General features: G+C 35.4%; 2 protein-coding genes across 4 annotated transcripts in view; both read left to right on the forward strand.

Annotated features, from left to right (window-relative positions):
• LOC101858606 (galactocerebrosidase) overlaps positions 1–17,377 on the forward strand; it is a 24,214-nt gene extending 6,837 nt beyond the window's left edge. For all 3 annotated transcript variants that reach the window (XM_005092133.3, XM_035968138.1, XM_005092134.3), the window contains exons 7-19: positions 515–553; positions 1,451–1,572; positions 4,593–4,710; positions 6,401–6,438; positions 7,131–7,255; positions 7,490–7,629; positions 8,386–8,475; positions 9,282–9,374; positions 10,059–10,200; positions 11,027–11,207; positions 11,935–12,104; positions 13,031–13,110; positions 13,699–17,377. In XM_005092133.3, the coding sequence (XP_005092190.1) occupies positions 515–553; positions 1,451–1,572; positions 4,593–4,710; positions 6,401–6,438; positions 7,131–7,255; positions 7,490–7,629; positions 8,386–8,475; positions 9,282–9,374; positions 10,059–10,200; positions 11,027–11,207; positions 11,935–12,104; positions 13,031–13,110; positions 13,699–13,929 (1,569 nt within the window). In that variant the 3' untranslated portion in view covers positions 13,930–17,377. The remainder of the gene's footprint in view (positions 1–514; positions 554–1,450; positions 1,573–4,592; positions 4,711–6,400; positions 6,439–7,130; positions 7,256–7,489; positions 7,630–8,385; positions 8,476–9,281; positions 9,375–10,058; positions 10,201–11,026; positions 11,208–11,934; positions 12,105–13,030; positions 13,111–13,698) is intronic.
• A 2,158-nt stretch (positions 17,378–19,535) lies between these two features.
• The window catches only part of LOC118477212 (60S acidic ribosomal protein P0-like), a 149,913-nt gene continuing 148,343 nt past the window's right edge, over positions 19,536–21,105 (forward strand). The window contains exon 1 of the mRNA XM_035968146.1: positions 19,536–19,885. The gene's annotated coding sequence lies outside the window, so the exon portion shown is untranslated. The remainder of the gene's footprint in view (positions 19,886–21,105) is intronic.

Here is a 21,105-nt window from a genome sequence, read left to right on the forward strand (position 1 = left end):
CACACACACACACACACACACACACACACACACACACACACACACACACACACATATGTATAACCGTGATTATGTTTGACAGAGATCTCTACTTTCAGTTAATAAATTAAATGGAATCAAACACTCATATTTAATGTTGTAAAAAGGCCTATTGCAAATTATGTACATATCTCACTGAGCGCACAAATTTCAAGCCTGATAAGTGTTACTTATTTCACTGATGCTATCGTAGGCAACATTTATGTCAAATTTTAAATTCTTAAACTTATTGAGAGAGGATTTTTTCAGAATTGTAAAATGAAAGACCAAATTCATGTTGTGTGTTCTTTTTTCATCTAAATGTTTTATTCTCTTTTTAAATATGCTTGATTTATTAATATTTGAATGAGAGATGATGTCTAGCTTAAATAATACCAATGCAATAAAGGTATGGACAACAAAAATTGGTACTGGAAGACGAATGTTCTATTCTGTATTCATTGAGCATCCACTTGCATCTCTTTGCTCGTTTCAGATCTGGAATGAAAGATATTGCGACACAGAATACTTGAAGGTATGAGAAGTACACTCAATCTTCATGTCTTTTTGTTTCCAATCTAATGGAGATATCTGGTGTTCAAACCATACTGTTAGTTGTTCATATAACAATAGATAATAGCAGCCATTGCATGGTGGGTCTTAGAACTATATGTTGGGCATAGATTGAAAGTGGGTTGTGGCGGGTGCTCTGGTGTGGTTTGCTCCATAATCCTTCTTATCAAACATCTGTCATCCTTTTCTCCCCTCCTTCTTTTTTATGTTTGTTACTCTCTTGTAACACGTCTAATCTTCTGGTGCTCATATGACGACCTTATGCAGTTGCGAGCGCCGTAAAACCTCTACTAAAACAAACAAATAGATTGAAAGTATGAATCTCAAAGAAAGGAAATTTTAAACTTATTATTATTACAGGTTTAAAGTTGTAGCCTTAGAAATATCACAACAAAATGAATTAAAGCCCTTTTGAAAATCCAAAGAATGTTATAGCTTTAAAAAATATTTTTCAGAATAATGCATTATGTTGGCTACTTGTCTTTAGATTTTAGTTGTGATAATTTCCTCTTACCATTTTCATAATTTAAATCTTTAACTTTATTCAGTATTTAAGTTTCCTTGTCTGTATCTTTAGTCCGTGTCAAGTCAAAGACATTCAGGTATGGTTTAACTAAGGTTTAGTGCATGATTCACCTAATATGACTACACACGTGCATGCTGACAACAGTAGACTACAGCATATTTTCTTCTCATTATTTCCTTCAGTTTGTGTGGATTTTTAAAAATGAAAAATGTTGATCAATGCCCTATTTATGAGATCTTTTGAAAATATGTTTAAAAAAAAAAAAAATGTTGAGCCAAACATTTTTTTTGGTTAATTGGGTTATTTAGTAAAATATTTTTGGCATTATTGCAGATTTTACGGAAAACTTTGGATAAAAAGGGCTATTATCAGACGAGTATTGTAGCATCAGATAACTGGTTCGACCCAAAAGTAACAGGAGACACAAGTGTTGTTGCAGCTTTTGACGTTCTAGGGTTTGTTGGACATTTTCTTTCTCTAGCTTGCAACCCTTGAGAGTTCCCCCTTACAAAGCACATTTCTTTTTTTTTCTTTTATTTTTCTCTTGAGGTGGATATCTTTTTGTACTAAATAAAGAATACTGCACTCGTATCAAAATGCCTAAATGAGAAAGACATTGGAAATTGTTGATAAATCACAATTAAATTAGCTCATGATTAGTCATTCTTTTCATTTTCGTATAGCAGTTTAGGGCAATTCTAAATGTTATTTCTAATCTCGCATATTTTTTGTTTTGAATTCTGGAGTTTTATTTTAATAAATGACAGTATATTCAGTTTTGTAATATGTTCAGGAGAGCCCCCCCCCCCCCCCCCCCCATTTTTGCCTCCCAACAGCCAGTTGTTTTAAATATCTTGAAAACATTTTCATCACCTTGTTTATGAAGGTATTGATACCAGACTATGGCAGAAATGTGTGCTGTGTTTTAAACTATCAGGTGGAATCCATAACTCAATTTCGTAAGATACACTGTCTTTTACAATAAAACTCCAGAATTGTACTGTTAAAGCTTTGCTCTTTGTACCATTACAATAAAATTAAACACTGTCAGATGATACCTTTTTCTTTCTTGTCATCAGTTTATTAGATTGTTTACAGATTCAACACATGTTTTCTTCTATGAAATAAATAAGCATTTTACTGTTAGAATCAGGATAATATCTGCTTTTATAATTAGAAACAGTTATAACATATGTCTATATTTTTTCTTTCTTTGGTTGCGCTTGTCCTGAAGGGGCAGATTAAGCTTACTTCTTGTACTGTCTCAACTGTATCTTTTTAACTTGTGTGTACTTTATTGTTATTCAACTAAATTATGCACCTGTATATTAACTTTTGAAAATCTGAAGGTGAAAATGAAAATTGCAACATCAAAGTGTCATTTTTCTTTGGGAAAAAAACAACTTCCAATGGAAAATTAAAGAAAGAAAGAGTGAGCACAAGAATTGGACATAAATAACAAACATGCTAAGTATCTTGGTAATAATAAGCTGTTGAAGTGATTGAAACAATACCGGGAATATAATAAAATGTGTTTGTAATCAGTTTTTTTCATTTGTTGTAGCTCACATAAAATCACAAGTTCTTATTTCTTTAAAGAAAACACTGCAGTAGATGTTCGTTAATCAATAACTGGATGAGTAGACTTAATCCTTTAGTATAAGGTAGGTGAAAAGAAGTCCTGACTAGTTGCTTTGAACACCCGTAGGGCTATTCAGTTGTTACAAAATTCCATACGAAAACAATGATTCAGAATGCAGAGTGTGATTCATTTGTTCGCACCCGGCAAAATTTCACATGTATAGAGTATTTGCTTGTCCAAGTGGTGTTCTTACTGGCAGTAATACACTTTTGGCACTTGTACAATACGACAGGTAGATGCAGAATTCTTACTGATGGATGTCAGTATGATTGAAGCTTTGGGTGTATTTGGATTTATTTGTTACTTAGCTATCCAGTAGAGCAGAGAGGCCAATACAGTATTGATCAAATACTCTGCTTTTTGTTCACCTTTTAAATCTTTATGTCTATGGTGTCTTTACTTTCCAGCTCAAGATGTTCTAATGGTCATACTGGGTATATATGTTTTCTACATATTTTCCCTGTTTCTGTGGCACTATTGAAGTTCTTGAAAACTGTTTAAGAAGTTTTGTTAAAAGTTTCTTTTTTTCTTTTGTAGCACTTGGCAAAGCATTTAAATGCATGGCACTGTATTAGTTCTGTTGGTATCATACTGGACTATGGTGCGGATGGTCCTGGTTTGAATCCCTGAAGGGCAGTTCCAAATGGATTGTTTTGGGAAGTTTTAAGGCTATCCAGCCATCTGGCTCAGTTCTATCAGAGATAGGTGTTATATTTAGAGGTCGCACTTTTAAAAATAACCTTTCAGTGTTGAAATCAGCTTTAAACCTATACAATGTGCGTGTACAATTTAATCGTAAAACCTAAAAATTGCAATAATGATATTTGTAAAGCTTCTTTATCTTGTTTTCATTTCGCCTATGGAAACTTGTCAGTGTGAAGGAGGCTTTGTATCTGAAAAAATTATTTTCATCGGTATGCAGCTTGGTTTATTCATTGGGAATTCATGATCAGGTTCTTTGTATGGAATTACACGGTTTATATAAATGTTGTTTCTTTCAACTGTATGGTTTTAATAACAAAGGGGTCTGGTTTCTTATTGTTTCTTAATAATTTTAGATTTTGTGTATGCTCATGAATTACTCATTGTAGGTCTATCTGTACTGATTGATTTTGAAAATTGAATGAATATTTTTATGTTGGACTCAGGCGGATACACAATTGATACCTCCACCTGGTTTAAAAAAGAAAAAAATTGAAAACAAAGTCCAGCCAGCCATTAAAAAAAAAAAGAAACTGTAAAACACAATTGCTTGCTAGTACATAATAGTCCCTCCCCCACCTCTTTCCAGTTTAGCAGTTACGTCCACTAAGCAGAGCAGTCTGTCACTCCTGGTTTTGTCATAGCTTGACAGGATTGCAGGATATTAATGTTGCACTTTGAAGATATTGTTAGTTTTACTGCCCTCTGTTGCCAACATTTTGTGTGAAGTGTCATGAGATACCTGTAAACATGGTTACCTTTAATTAACCTTCTTATATCACATTAATGAAATAGTTTTTATGAATGTATTGGTTTTTATTTTATGAAGGTATTTTAAAAGTAAGTGTGTAGGCCTATGTTAGAAATGTACAGTGGCCTTGAATTATAATCAATATATCTTACCCTTTTATTATGATAAAACTGGCCCACAAGTTGCTATGAAGGAATGATAAACTACTCACTTTCCCTGATACTGGTGCTGTAAATTTATTCTGCAGTTACATTTCAACACTAGATACGTAATTGCCCAAAACTGTTTTAAGTGGCCAGAGTAACTGATCTTGTTATTTGTCATAAATATATCAGTCATACTAATGTCTTTCATGTGCAAATGTGTGTTTCTGTCCTCAGTGCCCACTACCCAGGTGTTGTTTCACCAGAGGTTGTCAAGCAGTTGGGAAAGAAACTCTGGTCCTCCGAGGACTACAGTACTTTTAACGATGATGTGGGCGGGGGCTGCTGGGCACGGGTGAGACTGATTTAGGGTGTCTTTGCTCTTTTCTATGATGCATGGAGGAAGTTTAGCGCTCTTTGACAGGTTGTATTTCTTTCGCAGTGACTGCTTACCTCTTCAACGAAAAAAAATTCAAATGATGATGCGTGTTAATTTCTTAAAACGCTGCTTGCAGAGATTCGGTTCCTGGCACTACTGCATGGTTACAAAAAAAAAAATCATTTAAAATATACAAACTATTTCAGTGCTGTGCAATTTTTGTCAACTCATTTTCTTCTTTCATAATAAATGTAATTTGAATTATTGGAAGTACCGAATTCTCTACGCATATTTGAAATTGAAACTTATGACTGTGTCTGTTTGATTGAAATGCTGAATGTCAGGGAAAGGTGAGGATTTATTGTCTATCCCAATGGAACTACCTAGTCACATATTTCAATACTGGACATAATAATTTTTGTCATTTTATTCCTTTTACATAGAAGGCTTTACTATAAGATGTTAATGAACCTCTCAAAAACAAAGAAAATGATTTTTGATTTTAGAAGAGAAATACCAACAATCCCACCACTCGTGATTGAACAAGAAACAATTGAAATCACGGTTTCATACCAATATCTTGGTCTTACAATCGACAACAAATGTACATGGCAAAACCACGTAAACAATATCGTTAAAAAGGTAAATCAGAGGCTGTACTTTCTGAGGAAACTTAGGTCTTTCAATCTGAATCCATCCATCCTTCAGATATTCTACACCACCACAATAGAAACTTTGATAAATTTTGGTATCACTCGCCATGGTAGCGATTTGGGAAGGCAGCACATTATAAAAATAAACAAGTTGATAAGAAAGGCATCAAGAACAATTGGTAGAGACCTAAGTAACTTGAATATTTGCACAAGACAAACATTCTAAAAAAGGCGGAAATAATGCTTAGTGACCATAGCCACCCACTGACATCGGAATTTCAACTATCGACCCGCAGAAAACGATACATTTCCAAAAAAGCAAGAACAGAGAGATATAGAAATTCATTTGTACCAACTGCAGTGAGGTTACTGAACACACAGTGCTACAAATGAAACACACAGAGAGAGAGAGAAAGAGAGAGAGAGAGAGAATGTTTTACGGAGCGGGTTGTCCCAGCACGTGAGACATGTATTTACTTGGCCTAATGTCCTGTCTTGTTGTGCGTTTGCGTGAGTGCATCTTAAGTCTAAATTTTGTAACATCTACTGCCATTGTTAACAAACCAAGACATATTTCTCCCTGTGAGATGAATAAAGATTGTCATTGTCATAATGACTTAGATAAGAACTGTGGTATTTTTTTAATGCGAGTTGACAATATCATTACAGTATTTATGGGCAAATGTTTACATATTGGATTGAACAAATGTAATTTCCAATAATTTATTTCCTTATAAAGAGTAGGCAGCATTTTAGTAAGCTAAGTTGGAATTTTTGAAAATGCTTCTTGAAGTTACAGTCTGGAACTACTGGAAAACAGAATGAAATCACAATTATATTACTGTACTTCCCAGTCGATAAATGCAAGAGCTGCTCTTACCATTATTTGTACTTTTATCTTATTATAAACTTAATGTAATACAAATGATACAAAATAATGCAACAACATGTAACATTAACATTATCAGAACTCTGAATTTCTCATTTAGTGGTTTTAATCTTTTCATTTTCAGATTCTCAACCAAAATTATGAGTCTGGATTAATGACAAGGTAACTTTTTTCAGAAGCATGTGTGATAATGATATTTAATAAATCGTCTTTTTGACATGGGATTTGAATACACTGCTGTCTTTATTTAATTTAGTCTTTGAAAACCAAGATCCTGATTTATTTCACTTCCACCTAGAAGTGTACTTAGAATGAGGAAACAAAAATTATCTTGTCATCCTGTCTCCCACAATTCAGTTAAACTAATGTAAAGACTTTGTAGCGTCCTTTTGAGATATACATAAGTATTCTTATGGATGTAGTTTCCTTGCCAGAATGCCTCTTGTCTTCTTAAAAGTTGTATACTGCTTTCCAGTACTGATAGAGTGATATGAAAGTTCTTAATTACTCTAAGCGTTCCTTAGTAGGCCTATCTAAAAGCAGATTTTTTCTTTGTTCAGTTTCTGAAAGGGGGGGGGCGCAGTTTATTGAAGAATCATATTGATGACAGCAATTGTAAGTGTAGTCTGGTTTACATCTCTTTATCTTTTTTCAGTTGTTGGTTCATTAGATAATTTATCGTTGACCTACTTCTAAGTTTTAAAAAATTAACTGGCTGATGGGGTGCAAATGGACTTTATTGTCAAGTCCTCTGGGCTTTTTTCATCTAATCAAACTTTCAAGCAATGAAAAACTTAAGTTATACTTCTTTGTTCTTTCATTCTTCTTAATGCATCAAATTATTGTTTCGACAGCACTATCGCATGGAATTTGATAGACAGCTTCTACCAAGGCTTGCCCTGGGACAGGACATCCTTGATGACCGCTCGTCAACCCTGGAGTGGTTACTACTCTGTGGAGAGCCCTATCTGGATGTCTGGTCAGAGCTCATATTGTATGGCAATATAATAGGATCATTTGCTTGAAAAGTTTACATCTGGCCAGGTATCTCAAAGGGGAAAAAATCCCATCTATCCCCTTTGGACTTCATTGCATTTGCATGTCAATGAGATAGCATTACAAGTTTTCCTTAATAATAGATTGTGGAAAAATGTTTTAACACTCATAAAGTTTGCTCGTTTTAACTGACTTTTGCGCTTTATTCCATCCTCAGCCCATACCACCCAGTTCACAGAAATTGGTTGGAGCTATTTGCCTCATGGTCTTGGTGTTGGGGCTTTGGAGCAGGGTGGCAGTTATGTGAGCCTCACAAGTCCAGACCACAAAGACTTGACCATTGTTATTGAGAAGATGGTAAGTCATATGGGAGAGATTGACACTCACGACACTTTACTGAACTAACTGGATCTTTTCTTTTTAGGAGAAAACAATTCTGAAGGCATGAGTTTCTCCATGGTCATGCCAAGGTAAAAAAAAAAATACTGCTGCGGCGGAAAAGTATTATAATTTTTTTTCCTTAAAGACCTATGCCCAATTATCAACAAGACAAGAGTTTCATTTAGTCCAGAGGATCCTGTCTGCTGTCTTTCTCAGAGGGAACATTTTGATTAAATGTGGTTACTACATTCCTGTACGCTCCTGTAGTTCCTAAAATTTTTTGCTTCTATGACATGCTCTGTTCGTTCCCACTCTGACAGTCCTTTTGTTTGTTCATAATGTCAGAGTATTGGTATAGAGTTTTTGTGACGAAATTTAGCCATGGTTTCATTTTCTCTGAAAATACTTTATCTTGGAATTATAAAAGTTTCTGGAACAGTTCATTTATTTTTTTAAAAAGAATTTTTGTCCAAGCTGAAATGAAATCTTCATTTGTTTAAGCTTTTTTTTTTGCAATGGATTAAGATTGTAGTTGAGCCCTTGGGCTGGTGACATATGGCCCCTCAAAATGTTAAAAAAGATTATTTCTTTAAAGGTTTTTTTTTCACTTTTGTTGTATAAGTTTTGTTTTTTTTAGCTGAAGGTGGGGTGAAGAATGGAAGATGGGTGAGTATAAGACTGAACTAATTTTAGTGAATGTTTTCATTCTTGTTTTTTCCTAAATTATTTCAGAGCCACGACCATTCTCCTTGTATCCGACCAGCCCTTCCACCATACACTGTGGCTAATGAAAATGCAACAATCCAGTTAGAGGGAAGCTTTGTAAGATTGTTGCATCATTTTTGTGTGTACTAGAAAACGATACAGCTTTATAGGTCTCTGTTACTTTATGATTTGTTATTTTGCTTTGTATTTTGTTTGGTTTTTTCTTTGGATTTTTTTTTTTTTGGGGGGGGGGGGGGGGGGGTAAAAGACACACAAAAAATTATAGCTTTTTATTTTGTGCTTTTGGTCTCTGTACAGAGTACCCAAGGTCATTCTACATTTACTATTGCAAACTTAAGGGATCAGGGGTAACAAGATGAAAAACTATGAGGTAGTGTTTACATTCCTGGTTTTTTAAATTTGTTTCTGAGGTATAAAAGCTCAAAAATTCTTTATGTGGATGCTTTAGTGTGATCTGCTCCTTTTTGTGGTTGGTTGACGGGTGCTCAGGTGTGGTTTGCTCCTTTCCTATTAACCATCTATCGTCTCTATCTCCCCTCTTTCTATTTTGTGTTTTTTACTCTCTTGTAATACCTGTAATCTTCGGCACTTATATGACGTTAATGTGTTGCAAGTGCCGTAAAACTCTTACTACCCCCCCCCCCCCCCAAAAAAAAATGCTCCTTTTTCTTTCTTTGTATTGATCTTGTCTATTTGCTTTCTATAAAGCTGTCATTGTACTAACTTGAAATGGATTGTATTTTGACAAACTGGACAAAGTCACTAGGACAGTTTTACCCAGATCTCATCCTCATGTACATGATTAAAATTAAATGAATACCCTTTTATGCCTTTGTCTTTTACATCCTTGCTATTCATATACAATATACAGTATCATTACGACAAAGAACATATATCTCCAGGCTGGTGTGACTGCTTTGTACGTGTGGCAAAGTGTTCTCCGCTTTGACTCAGGGGCTTCATCCACCTACTTCTTAGACATGGGATCTGTGCCAGTGAGTATACATTGAATCTTCTATATTGCTGGATTTCCTGGAAGATGTATAATCTTTTTGTGGTATCCTGGGTTGGTTTTTAAGAAAAATAAGAACTGAAATAATATCTTTTGTGCAACAAGCTTTAGTCATCAGCATTTTTGCTTGCTTGATGATATTATGTCTTAGTATATTTGTATGTTGTGTAAGTATTTCTTTCTTTTCTTGTGAAACAAAGAGTTTGAATTGGAACTATTAATGATCAGTCAGTTACAGATGAATGAAAGGTCGAATAATTTTTTAAAATGTAGGTATTCAGATTTTGATTAAGATTCATTTGAACTTTTACTCCCAGCTTTTTCCATTGGATTTTAAGACTGAAATACCCGTGCAATGTAGACTGGTTGTTTTTGTTACACAAATTTGTCTCTGCAATTTTTTTTGCTCTGTGACCTTATCTCCCCCTCCCCCCTTCTTCACACACTCATACACACTCGCACATACACACATACATACTCACATCTTTTTTTACAGTAGTCTGAATTTATCAGTACCTTGCTGCCATGTTCTTCGAGTTTAAGCAATTTTTGTTTTATAATCTGTATTGTTTACTAAGTCTGCACATTAAAATATTTGTTAACAGCTTTTACCTGTTTTCCATGACAATGAGGATACTACATTTTCTCTTGTTTCTGTCATTTTCAGGTCATCAATGGGAAAGTAACAGTTGCCATAGGGGTTGATCAGGTGTTGACCCTCACCACTGTTCCCACCGGGACTCATGGAACATACGACGCACCTCCGCCTCCAGCTGCTTTCCCTCTTCCTTTCTTTGAAGACTTTGAAAGTATGATTACTTGTGAATTTTTTTTTGGGCACCTTTTTGTGGTTAAAACAAAAAAAAATTCTTTCTTTCTTTTTGGCTGTCATTGCAGCAATTTACATAGATAAAAAGTAGCTCTAGATACTAAACAAGTCTGACTTTCAAATTTCTGAATGCCTTCTTTTGTTGAATTTTGAAAGAGTATTTCTTTTTATCCCACAGTATAATTTCCGTACAACTGAGCTAAGCTTTTTGGCTCTTTTATCAAGAGAGATGTGGTGTTCATCTCACTCTCTAAAAGCACCTTGCTTGATGTCCAGTTCATGAAGGCATAATTAGTGTATGACATAGGGCTTGACTCAAGTTTTTCTTGTCTCTAGGCCTTGAAGAATGTGGGGTTGGCTTGGTCTGCTTGTGTTAGGGATGAAAGGCCTTGAATGACTTGTGTGTATGTTACATTAGTATGACAGAGGCCCTGTTCGAACTCTGTAGGCGCATCGGTATAAGCTATCAGGCAACCTTATGATGCAATATGCTTTAGTTGGAAGATTGTACACAAAAAATTGTTGTTGCTCTGTAGGTTACTTACCTTTACTTTCTTTACTTTTCCGATCTAGCAGCCATCTGGGTTCTAGCCCTTCGGCCTGTCGATATGGCAAAGAATTTTGTTTTTTAACAGCTGTGCTCTTTAGGTTAAAAGCCCAAGCTAAACTTTCCCAGCGAAGAAGAAGAAAAAAAAATAGGAATAAGAAGATGAACTGCGTGAAAATGCAAGAAGAAAAAAAAATGGAAGAAGGAGAGGATAAGGTCACCTGCCCCTTGTGTGATAATTTTCTACTGTTTGTTCTAGAATATCCTCTCTCAGCGGAACCGTTCTCCCTGGCTCCACAACAAGGCTCCTTTGATGTAGTAAATGTGGGAGGGACATATGGAAAAGTCATGAGACAAATGGTGCTCCAGCCTCCAATAGCTTGGTGTCAAGAGACACTCTACTTTAATTCTTCTTTGAATCTGCTCGGCAGATTTAACTGGTGAGTTCTTTTGTTGTCCATGAGGAAGCATTTGACTATCTATAAATTTTTTTCATTTGATGTTTTTCTTGCATCCGCCATGTGTAATTATTGATGTAACTTTTTCTTGTTGTTTGTTCTGCCTGTTTTTTCCTGGCTTTCCTTTTCACTGAATTCAAGGGCCCGGTTTTTAAGCGGCTGGTGTACGCAGTTAAGGTCAAGCAATGTTTTGATTTCCATTCTAATGTTAGATGAAAAGAAATGGAGTTGATTTCATGGTGGAACATTGAATGTTGTGTCAATTTTTTTCTGTTTAAAGGAAATTCAGTTCACTTTTTACTGAACTTGTTGAGTGCAGACTGGAAGCAGAGTAATTCAGCTCTCCTTAATTGTTTGGGGGCAGTCTAACGGCATTATCTTTGTAAGTTAAATAAAGCTTGCACATTCATTTTTAGACTACGCGTCCTGCTCTTAGTTACATCACGAATTGACGTTTGTTGGTCAAATGGGATGATACAAAATAACCCAGTAATATCTTTTGAAGGTTGTTTTATTTGTTAAGTGTGTCCTCATCAAGATGTTGATTGTATGTGGATGTTCTGATGTGGCTAGCTTCTTCTTTTCTGTTTCTTGCAAAAGGTGACTGTTATTGTGCAGAGTCAAGAAAATGGTCCTGATGGTTAATGGTGTAATATTTATATTAATTTTTTAGGACCATTTAAAATCTGTTTCTTTCTCTAATCTAAAGGACTGATGTGGAGGTTCAAGTAGATGTCAAAGTTGGTCAAACAAATGGTTCCAATGGTGTCTTTATTGGAGTCCGCATTGACAACGGAGGCTGCCAAACATACGTGGCTAAAGGACTCTTCTTCTTCATCTTCCCCAATGACAACATCTATCTGCTGGCTAGTGACATTCGTGAGTAGAATTTTTTTCACATGTTTGTTTTCAGATGGATGGGAGGTTGTGCTTTAGTTCAGAATGCTCTTTCTGCTTTTTGTTTCACTATTACATAAACTAATTCTGTCTTGGTATCATGTAACAGTTGAGTTATGTTGATGTGTCACAAACTACAACTCACCTCAACTATTGTGTCTTCAAGATGATAATATGTTTGTTCTAAAGTAAATATTCTTTAACCTCACTACTGGATATTTCATTTTGCTATCTTTGTTGTTGAAGCTGTATTATTTATATGAGTATGATTCATAACTTGGTTTCGAGTCTCTAAGCAAATGAAAAGTTGTCAAAATGTGTTTTATTAATACTGTGTTGTCAAGGCAGATATGGCAAGAGAAAACTTTGTTTCTCCCTTTTGGCTGTGGAGTGCCAATTTCGGACAATACATATTGTATAGAAAGTAGAAAATTGATATTTCTGATATATCATTGGTGTCGGACTCTAACCTGTAGCTGCAAAATTATGTCACTTTTTTTGGTTTCAAATTATGTTACTTTAATTGCTTTCACTGACAAAATGTGATGTTAGAAAGAACTTTGTTGGGGTCTTTGGATACCTCTTGAGTTTTTACTTCACAATATTGTTTCAAGGAAACAGATGTTACTTTCTGACTGTTCTCACTACCGTCTATGGTGTAGCAGGTAGAAGCTTCACTGCTGAGCGCAGGAAACCCGTGGTCAATTCCTAAGTGAGTAGGGAATTTCTATCGAGTATCTTCAGCCTTTCTGCAAATGAATGTTGTATCCCTCTCAGCCTGAGTTGACCTTGACAGGCAGGGTCAGAAGTGCGTTCCTAAATGAACTAAACTGTGTCAAGGGGAGTGCAAAAAAAAACCTCCTACATTACTCAAACAAAAAATGACTGTTCTTTTTGTTTTCTCTCAGAGGGCAAAAATGTGTTGACTTCTGGACGTGAGAAAGTGGCCATTGTATCAGACTGGAATCATCTTACACTAACAGTTCAAGTGAGTGGACCTGATTGCTTTTGTTCTTTATTCATTTGCTAATTTTTCACAGTATGAGTTTACATGCCAAACGGTTCTGGGGACAGAAGTGGTTGTTATTTTGAAATGTTACACCTGTCCCCCACTCAGGAAGCTCCATTTAGAAAGGAGGTTTTCTTGGAAAAATGTGAATACTTGTGCCCCATTAAAGCTTGATCCTTGATCTTATGTATGGTAGTCAAATTATCCAAAGACACGCCTAGGGCCTTTTCACCTGAGGTTACAACTGTATTTATAAATAATTTGTCAAGTGATGTACAATATTCATTAGTGACAAATCTGCATAGAAAAAGATATAGGTTTGCAAATGGGTCAGTCATTTATCCTTCAAGTTTCTCTTTAGACCATCAGAAATAACAGAAAGCTTGGTTTGTATTAATAGTTAGACACTCAATGTGTTATGAGACAGTGGATCTGTCTAATGTAATGCCAAAGCTCTTTTTGCATTTGGGATACTAAAGTGTCAAAACTGATACTGAAATGAGGTCTACAGAGGCAGAAATAAAACTTGTTACTGACATCTAATACCTTGTCTTTTTTCTAATCCAGGGCCAAACTGTCACCGGTTCATGCAATAACCAGCAGCTATTCAGTATGCAGGTTCCAAATGTCAACGCAAATGGCTTTGTTGGTCTTGGCACAGATGTCTATGGATATGCTGACTTTGACAACTTTCGTGTGGATAATTCTTCAACTTCGAAAGTAGTTGGGAAACCTGACACTCTCTATTTTGTTGAAGAAGACATGGAGATAGTTGAATCATTCAAAACTCCAAATTGATCCCTTCTGAGATCACCATAATTTTTGTACCAAGAACATTGAATTTATATTTGTAGCAATTGCTTTTAGTTAATTTTACTTGTTTTAAGTTTTAAGAAAAGATGAGCTTCTAAAGACAAATCTTGCAAGTCACAACTTGTTTAAGCCATTTTTAATTGTAAGATGTTTGTAACTTTACACTATGGTACTGGGCAATATAGTCTTTTGGTACATCACTGTTTTTTATAATGAGGTAAATTGTTTCTGTTAAAGTCTACATACAATATAAGTGCTTGTAATACAAGGGTAAGTCTTATTGTTTGATAATATTGATAAGCTTGTTGGAATATCATCATTATATTGTACAATGTGTTAATTCAGTAGCTTTGTTCACACGAAGGTTTTTCTTCCGTTTTTTATGACTCGAGTAACTTACACCTCTACAGACTTTTTGGACTTTTAATTTCAAAGAGGGTAGAGTACTCGTACCGGCAAAAAGTGCTCTTAAATTTTTGAATATTATATGATGTTGATGTCATGTAAAATGTTCAGCTTGTATGATGTGAAAAAACAGCAGCAACCGAGTTTGGCAAAATGGATGGTTGTTTTTGTCCCGTCACAGACCAGCCTGCACACTGAGTCAATAGCATCTATCATGTCAGTCTGCCATGCCACAGAAACAATCGAAGACTAGAAGTCAAGGTAATGATTTGTTACTGTTGTTGTTCTGAAGTAACTTACTTTTAGAAACATAAAAATAGACTTTTACAATACTAAACTAGAGTGAATATCATGTTGCAATGACAAGATTTTTGATGTACTCAAACGTGCCTGGTGAAAGAGACTGTATGACGCATTTTGAAGAATTGTGTTTTATTATTGCATTTTATGGTCCAAAAATCATTTCTGAATTAATTGCTTTTAAAATTTTAAAGATATCTTTAGTACTTTATGAGATCTTGTTAATGTTGTCAGGTTTGCTGGCGTAATAAAATTTTGAGAAAAATAACTTAAAATTTTTCTTTGATCTGGATCCAGTTCTACTCCTAATAATATTGGTCAATCAGCCAGCCCTGTTGTTTGTGTCCAAAACCTTTGATAACACAGTTACTATACAAAGTGCAACTTTAAAGAAGTTTAAGACAATAACAGTTTCAAAGTGCTATTAAAACATTTTATTTTGCCAATTCGCCTATTCAAACTAGAAATTTAGCAAAATTGACCTGCATTTGATCACGAAGTGTGGGAGGGTACATGTATGCGCTTGGCTTCCCTTCCTTTACTACGTCAGTGTATTCCTACACACTATACACAACTCAAAAGGACAAAAACTGACCAGAATTTTTGTATGTGATGTTAAGTTGTTGATTTTTATGAATGAGTAGTAGAAATCTTTGTCAATGACAATGCTAGAACTTTTTAAGAGTGGCTTTGCTTTGCTCATGAAGTGGAACAGGATACAAATGCGCAAAACTTGCCACCCCTTACTGTTTTGTGACAATTATGCACGCTTCCTTGATTGAGTTAGGTAATAAGATGACCTAAATTTTGGTATGCAGAATGATCAGGTTTGTTTTTATAAATGAGTCATAGAAACCTTCCACAAAAAAGCTCTGACAGCTAATAAGGTTCTTATGCAATCTCTGTTATAACGTAAGATGACTTATGTTAAAAACATCTATTCTTCAAAAATACATTTCTAGCATGGAATAAACACAAAGCCTTGTAAATATCTGTAGATCAATGGCTAAAGCATAAATGTTTAATGGATTTCCATTTTTGTAAAAAACGATTTTTGACCCTTACTCATTGCCTTGTATCTCAGTTCTAGCAAATGCGTCTTATGGGACATTTCACCAAGCACTCTTCTCGGTCATATTGCCAATATATGGGAAATTTCCGAGGAACACATTTGGATGTGTCACCAATATACCTGCTCTTTGAACTGGGTCCAAAGTCTGTTTCATTATTGTTTTTATAATATCAGTGAACATCAACATTCAGTTACCTTTCCAATGATGTATTACTGCAACTACAACTACAATGTTTCTGCTCAATCTGTGAAAGCTGTTTTATTTCTATATCCTCAAAATGATTCATAAGGCTACAAAGATTTTACGTCCAAATGGTTTTAATTGTCTAGAATGAATACGTCCTGAACGAGTAAAGTGGTCTTTTTATAATATACTTTTATCTTTTATTTTTCGATGAATGCTTTTACAAACATTCCAAATATATTTATATATCAATACATGCCAAATGTTGATTGCTGGGCAAAAATCAATACTGTATTAGACATTTTTTCATGTTTAATGTGAGTGTTTTAAAATGTGATAGTTAAAAAATATAAAAGTGCTTTGTTACCGGTTGCTTGTTTCATCTTGTATCCAAAGTGGGGGCGTTGCTTCTGTGTTTCTGGGCAGACTTCACTGAAGGATGAGGTTTATGAAAGAGCTTTCGTATATTACCAGTGTCATATTCAGTTTGTAACAGATCCTTTTAGTAAGGAAATTTGTTGACATTCTTCATAATTTATTTTGACGGGCAAGTGAAATAAATACAAAGAACAAAGAGAAAAGGTGGGATAAAGATTTTAATTAATCTGATTTTTAGAGTTTCACATATTTGAATTTGATGTGGTATAATTTAGATTGTTTTGTTTCGTCAGTGACAGTGAATATTTTATGGCAGACTGATATTGTTTCATCAGTGAATATAACTGAGTGTCCATTAGTTATCACAGTCAAGTTGCGTATTAGTTTAACATGCTGTTTTTGCTTGGGTTTTTTTTTTAGCAGGCTTACTGATGTTTCAAGTTGCTGTAATTCTTTATATTACTAGACCAGGGATTCCCATGTTTTATTCCTGAGTGTTTGTGGGAAAGCTCTATTTATTTACTTTTGAATTTTAGCCGTAGCTTGTATTTAGGGAGGATCATTCGCAGTACTTATGTGCTTTTCATTTTTTTTACTCTTTACGTTCTTACTAAAATTTGATGTTTCTATCTCTTGGGTGCTCTTGTCTTTTAATCTTTCTCCACATTTTTCAGATTTATAAATTTTAATGTGTTTGGACTTACGGTTTAGTTATTGAAACACTTTATTAAATGAAAGCATTATTGTGCAGGATCAGTCTAGTAATCTTTTCCAATGAGAGCTAAATTTGATAATGATTGTTGTGAATGATGAGATAAACTTTATACATTGCTGATTTTTAAAATTTTTGTTTATTTTGCTGGACTCTTGAAGTATAGAGTAGCTTTTGGCATATAATGTTTTTTCCCCTTATATCAATGAAATTATTGAAATAATATTGTTGTCAATTATGATGTGCCATTGAGTTCAAAAAGTGAAATGTCTTTCTCCTTGCATTTGCAGTAGTGATATGATTGTATTGAATGTGTTGGTTGAACCGTTCAATGCCTATATCTTATCTTATTAAACAGATTTGAGCTTTCAATATTACAACAAAATCTCATCGAATGTCATTTACCTGTGAGAATAGTGTTATGTTATATTCGTGTGTTTGTGTGAGATTTGCAGAAAACTGAATTTCTTGGCATGTAGCACTGGATTTGCTTTATACTTATCTACCAGAAAGCTCTATTTTTCTGTATTTTTCACTCTTAAATCTGAGCAATCTATTACACTGCATTCAACAAGAACAGGGTTTGTACGCCTAAAAGTAGTCACAGAGTTGAAAGGTGCTTTCCTTTTTTCAAAGTACGAGTAGCTTAAGGCCTTGTGTGGTAATTTAGATTTTTATTGTCATTTTTCCCTCATCATTGTTCCAAGGGTAGATGGCTTTGGTCGTTATAAGTCTTCTGGCAAGAGCATGAAAGGCTCAGTAGTACTGTGTATACATTGCACATGTTAAAAACACTAGGACTTTTGAAGGGCAAAGAAGAACAGTCCTGCCCAACTCGTATGCCAGAGTACAGTTCGAAACAAGTTGGAACTCTCAACAACAACAACAACAATTTACTAATAAAAGTTGTTGTTGTTGCTGCTGCTGCTGCTCCTCCTCCTCCTCCCCCTTTTCTTCGTTTTCCATTACAGTCAGACAGTCAATTCGGTGGTGTGCACATATTGTGCATTTCTTTTTAGATCCCCAGAGCTGCCATACTATTTTGTTTCCAGTGGTGCAGTATATATATTGAACTGCTTAATAGTATAACTCAGTTCACTCAGTTGGTATCTTACTAGCAGGATATTCTCGAACTTACATTGGTCAAAAGGGGCTCTCGTGGTTTAGACGTTTGGTGCTCGCTTCTCATTCAAAAGGTTTCGGGTTCGAAACCTGACTGCGATGATAACACTTTCTACTCTTCTTTCACCTCCTTTTTCTTCTCTAGTTATGTTCTGTCATTTGTCTTCACCCCCACCCCCCCTCAACCTATGGCCTCTTCTGGACTCCTCTCTCCTTTACGCCTGGCTCTTTCTTTTGCATCCTGGCTCCTTTTAACAGCTGTTTGTCAGTCACATCCTGGATCTGAGGGTGGGTAAGATCGCACATCTTCTAGCCTTCTCGGATTACGGCGCAAAATCTTAGAAGTTCCGAGTGTAAGTTGCGCTCGGAAACCCCTTGGTGGTCGTAAAATCGTACAGGAGTAGGCTTCGGCCGCCACCCGGGCAAAATTCAATATTAATTCCTAACAAAACTGAAAATATTCAGTATAAAAACATATACTTCGAGTACCTTCGAAATCAGAATATTTATGTTAAATATGTAGCTGCCTGAAAGCAAGCAGGGTCCCTACGAAATAGGAACAACGTTGGCATATATATATACGTAATAATAATGGCACCGCAGGTTGAAGAAACAGCAGTCAAATACCCATGAGATCTAGCAGGTGAATGCAAATAAAAAAGAAGACATTGGTCTACAGAATTTTAATGGATCTACTTTCACTGGCCTATGTCGTGCCGGTATCGGAAAAGGGGGAAGGGGGGTGGTACTTGGAAATCAGGCCAGTTTTATATAATAATAATAATAATAATAATAATAATAATAATAATAATAATAATAATGATAATAATAATAATTGCATTTATATAGCGCATATCCATGCTCAAGAGCATGCTCTATGCGCTTTACAACCATTATTACCCTTTGCTGTTCTGAGAAGGCTGTTGAAAACAAGGTGTGCCGTCAGTTCCTAAGGCTTACGTTAAGGTGACATGCTGGAGTGTGATGTGGGCGAACCTGATTTTAGTCCTCTGAAAGGGGTTCTCGAAGTTCTGTTGTTTGAGTGGATGTGATGGTCTCCACCCTCTTGGGTATGTCCTTTTTGACGTAAAATCGGTGGTTTCGGCGCTGCGTTGTTACTACAAAGAGGTATGCTAGTGGTTTACGAAGTCGAAAACTGTTAACGCTGCACACTAGTTCAGAAATATAAAGTATTAATGGTTAAAATGTAAGTAACACAATAGGGCCTGTAGGCTACGTGGACATGTTGGGCTAATTTGTATAGTATAGTATAAGGTTTTACGGCGCTCGCAACTGCTAAGGTCAAATATGGCTAATTTGTTTCTTTTTACAATGATTGGATAATGACTGTCTCTGAATTTGTCTCTCAAAATTTATACTATAAAGTAAACCCCAGTTAAAACAACCTCTAATTTAATTCCAAAACAACGGTCGTACCAAGAAACCCCAAAATGAATAAGAAATTAATTTCACAAACAGAGACAAAACAAGTTTCCATAAAACTACACCGGCCGGCACTGAAGGCTCCGCCCCAGCCCAGTTGAGCGCTAGCTGCGAGTCTCCGTGGCTGCGGGGATAACAGAAACTTGTTGCGCCAGAAGATTTTCTCTCATCCAAGTTTTTATGGACCAAACTCCCGTTAGATAGATCTATGATGGAGCGTCAAGTGAGGGTGAACTATCCTGGACTCTCACTGAGGATGACACTGTGATTTTATTCGAGAATCAAGGTTTGGCAATCTCAAGATCCCATCGATGCGTTGACACAGGTAAGATTTTTATCGAGAAAGCTAGACTAACCAGTAAGTCGTGTAAACCTCACATGACACAATAAATGCCAAGGTGAAAGTATACATTTAATATAAAAAATAAGAAATAAGATATTTTTTGTTTCGTTCATCATCCATACCCTTTCCCATTCTTGCCACATCTCGCTTCTTTCCACTCTCAGAAAACAACAAGTACTTCTCCAAATCACTACTCGCATTTCCCCAACACATAGCCCCCACCCGCCTCTCCCCTTTCTAAAGGCCAAAACTAAGGTAAGAAAACAAATAAAAAATCCAAACAAACAAACCTCAACAAAAACCAACAAATCGCATGAAAACAACAACAAAAAGGAACAACAGTTTTAAAAAACCCAACCCAAACACAATATAGTTCATGTGTTAAGGTATAAGAAAAAAAAATTCCTTTTCCTTTTTTTATGTAAGCGTTGGTACTTATCTTTTTCTTGCTCTGTTTAATGTGTGTGTGTTTTCCCCCTCCCTTTTTACCGCACCCTCGCACTTTTCCCGTGATGTTGTTGTGGATGTGATGCAGTCATTTACCTTTCCGTCTGATATGTTTTTGCTCAAGAAAAGCTTAAATAAATAGAAAAGTTGAAATAAAAATCCCTGTCTATGAACAAGTGGAATTAAGCTGACGCAAAAGCCCTCTCGGCGGCGGAACTATTAATCTATTAATTATAAAGTTATAAAGTGATTGTTTCTCTTAGAGATTTCTCGCTCAACCGAGCATCAAACAACATTAGTACTGAGTCAGTAGCCACCTGCAAAGGACAACGAATAAAATAAAGCGGCACGTTCCCTACAAAGAATATCTGGAAACATGGAAGCACAATAAACAACCAAGAAAGCCGTTTGGTTTTTTATGTTACGGTACAGATGTACTTAATTATAGTTCTTTGTCTCCTTTATATCTCGGTTTGTAGCAAGAGAATATGCCTAATTTGCTTTACTTGGATCGACAAACTTGTTCATGTTCTATTTCTTATCGCTCTTTTATAACTTCCCGTTCTTTTGGCGTTTGCTTTATTTCACATTTATTGTACTTATGAAACCTTTTGCTCTCATGGTTGGATGGCGTCACAGGTATGTCCTACTTATACATGTATTTATCTTTCTCTTTTCTGTTTCTGTTTAGATCTATATTTCTTTCTTTATATCTATCTATCTATCTATCTATCTATCTATCTATCTATCTATCT

Source organism: Aplysia californica, unplaced genomic scaffold (genome assembly GCF_000002075.1).
Source record: "Aplysia californica isolate F4 #8 unplaced genomic scaffold, AplCal3.0 scaffold00041, whole genome shotgun sequence".
NCBI lineage: Eukaryota > Metazoa > Mollusca > Gastropoda > Aplysiida > Aplysiidae > Aplysia > Aplysia californica.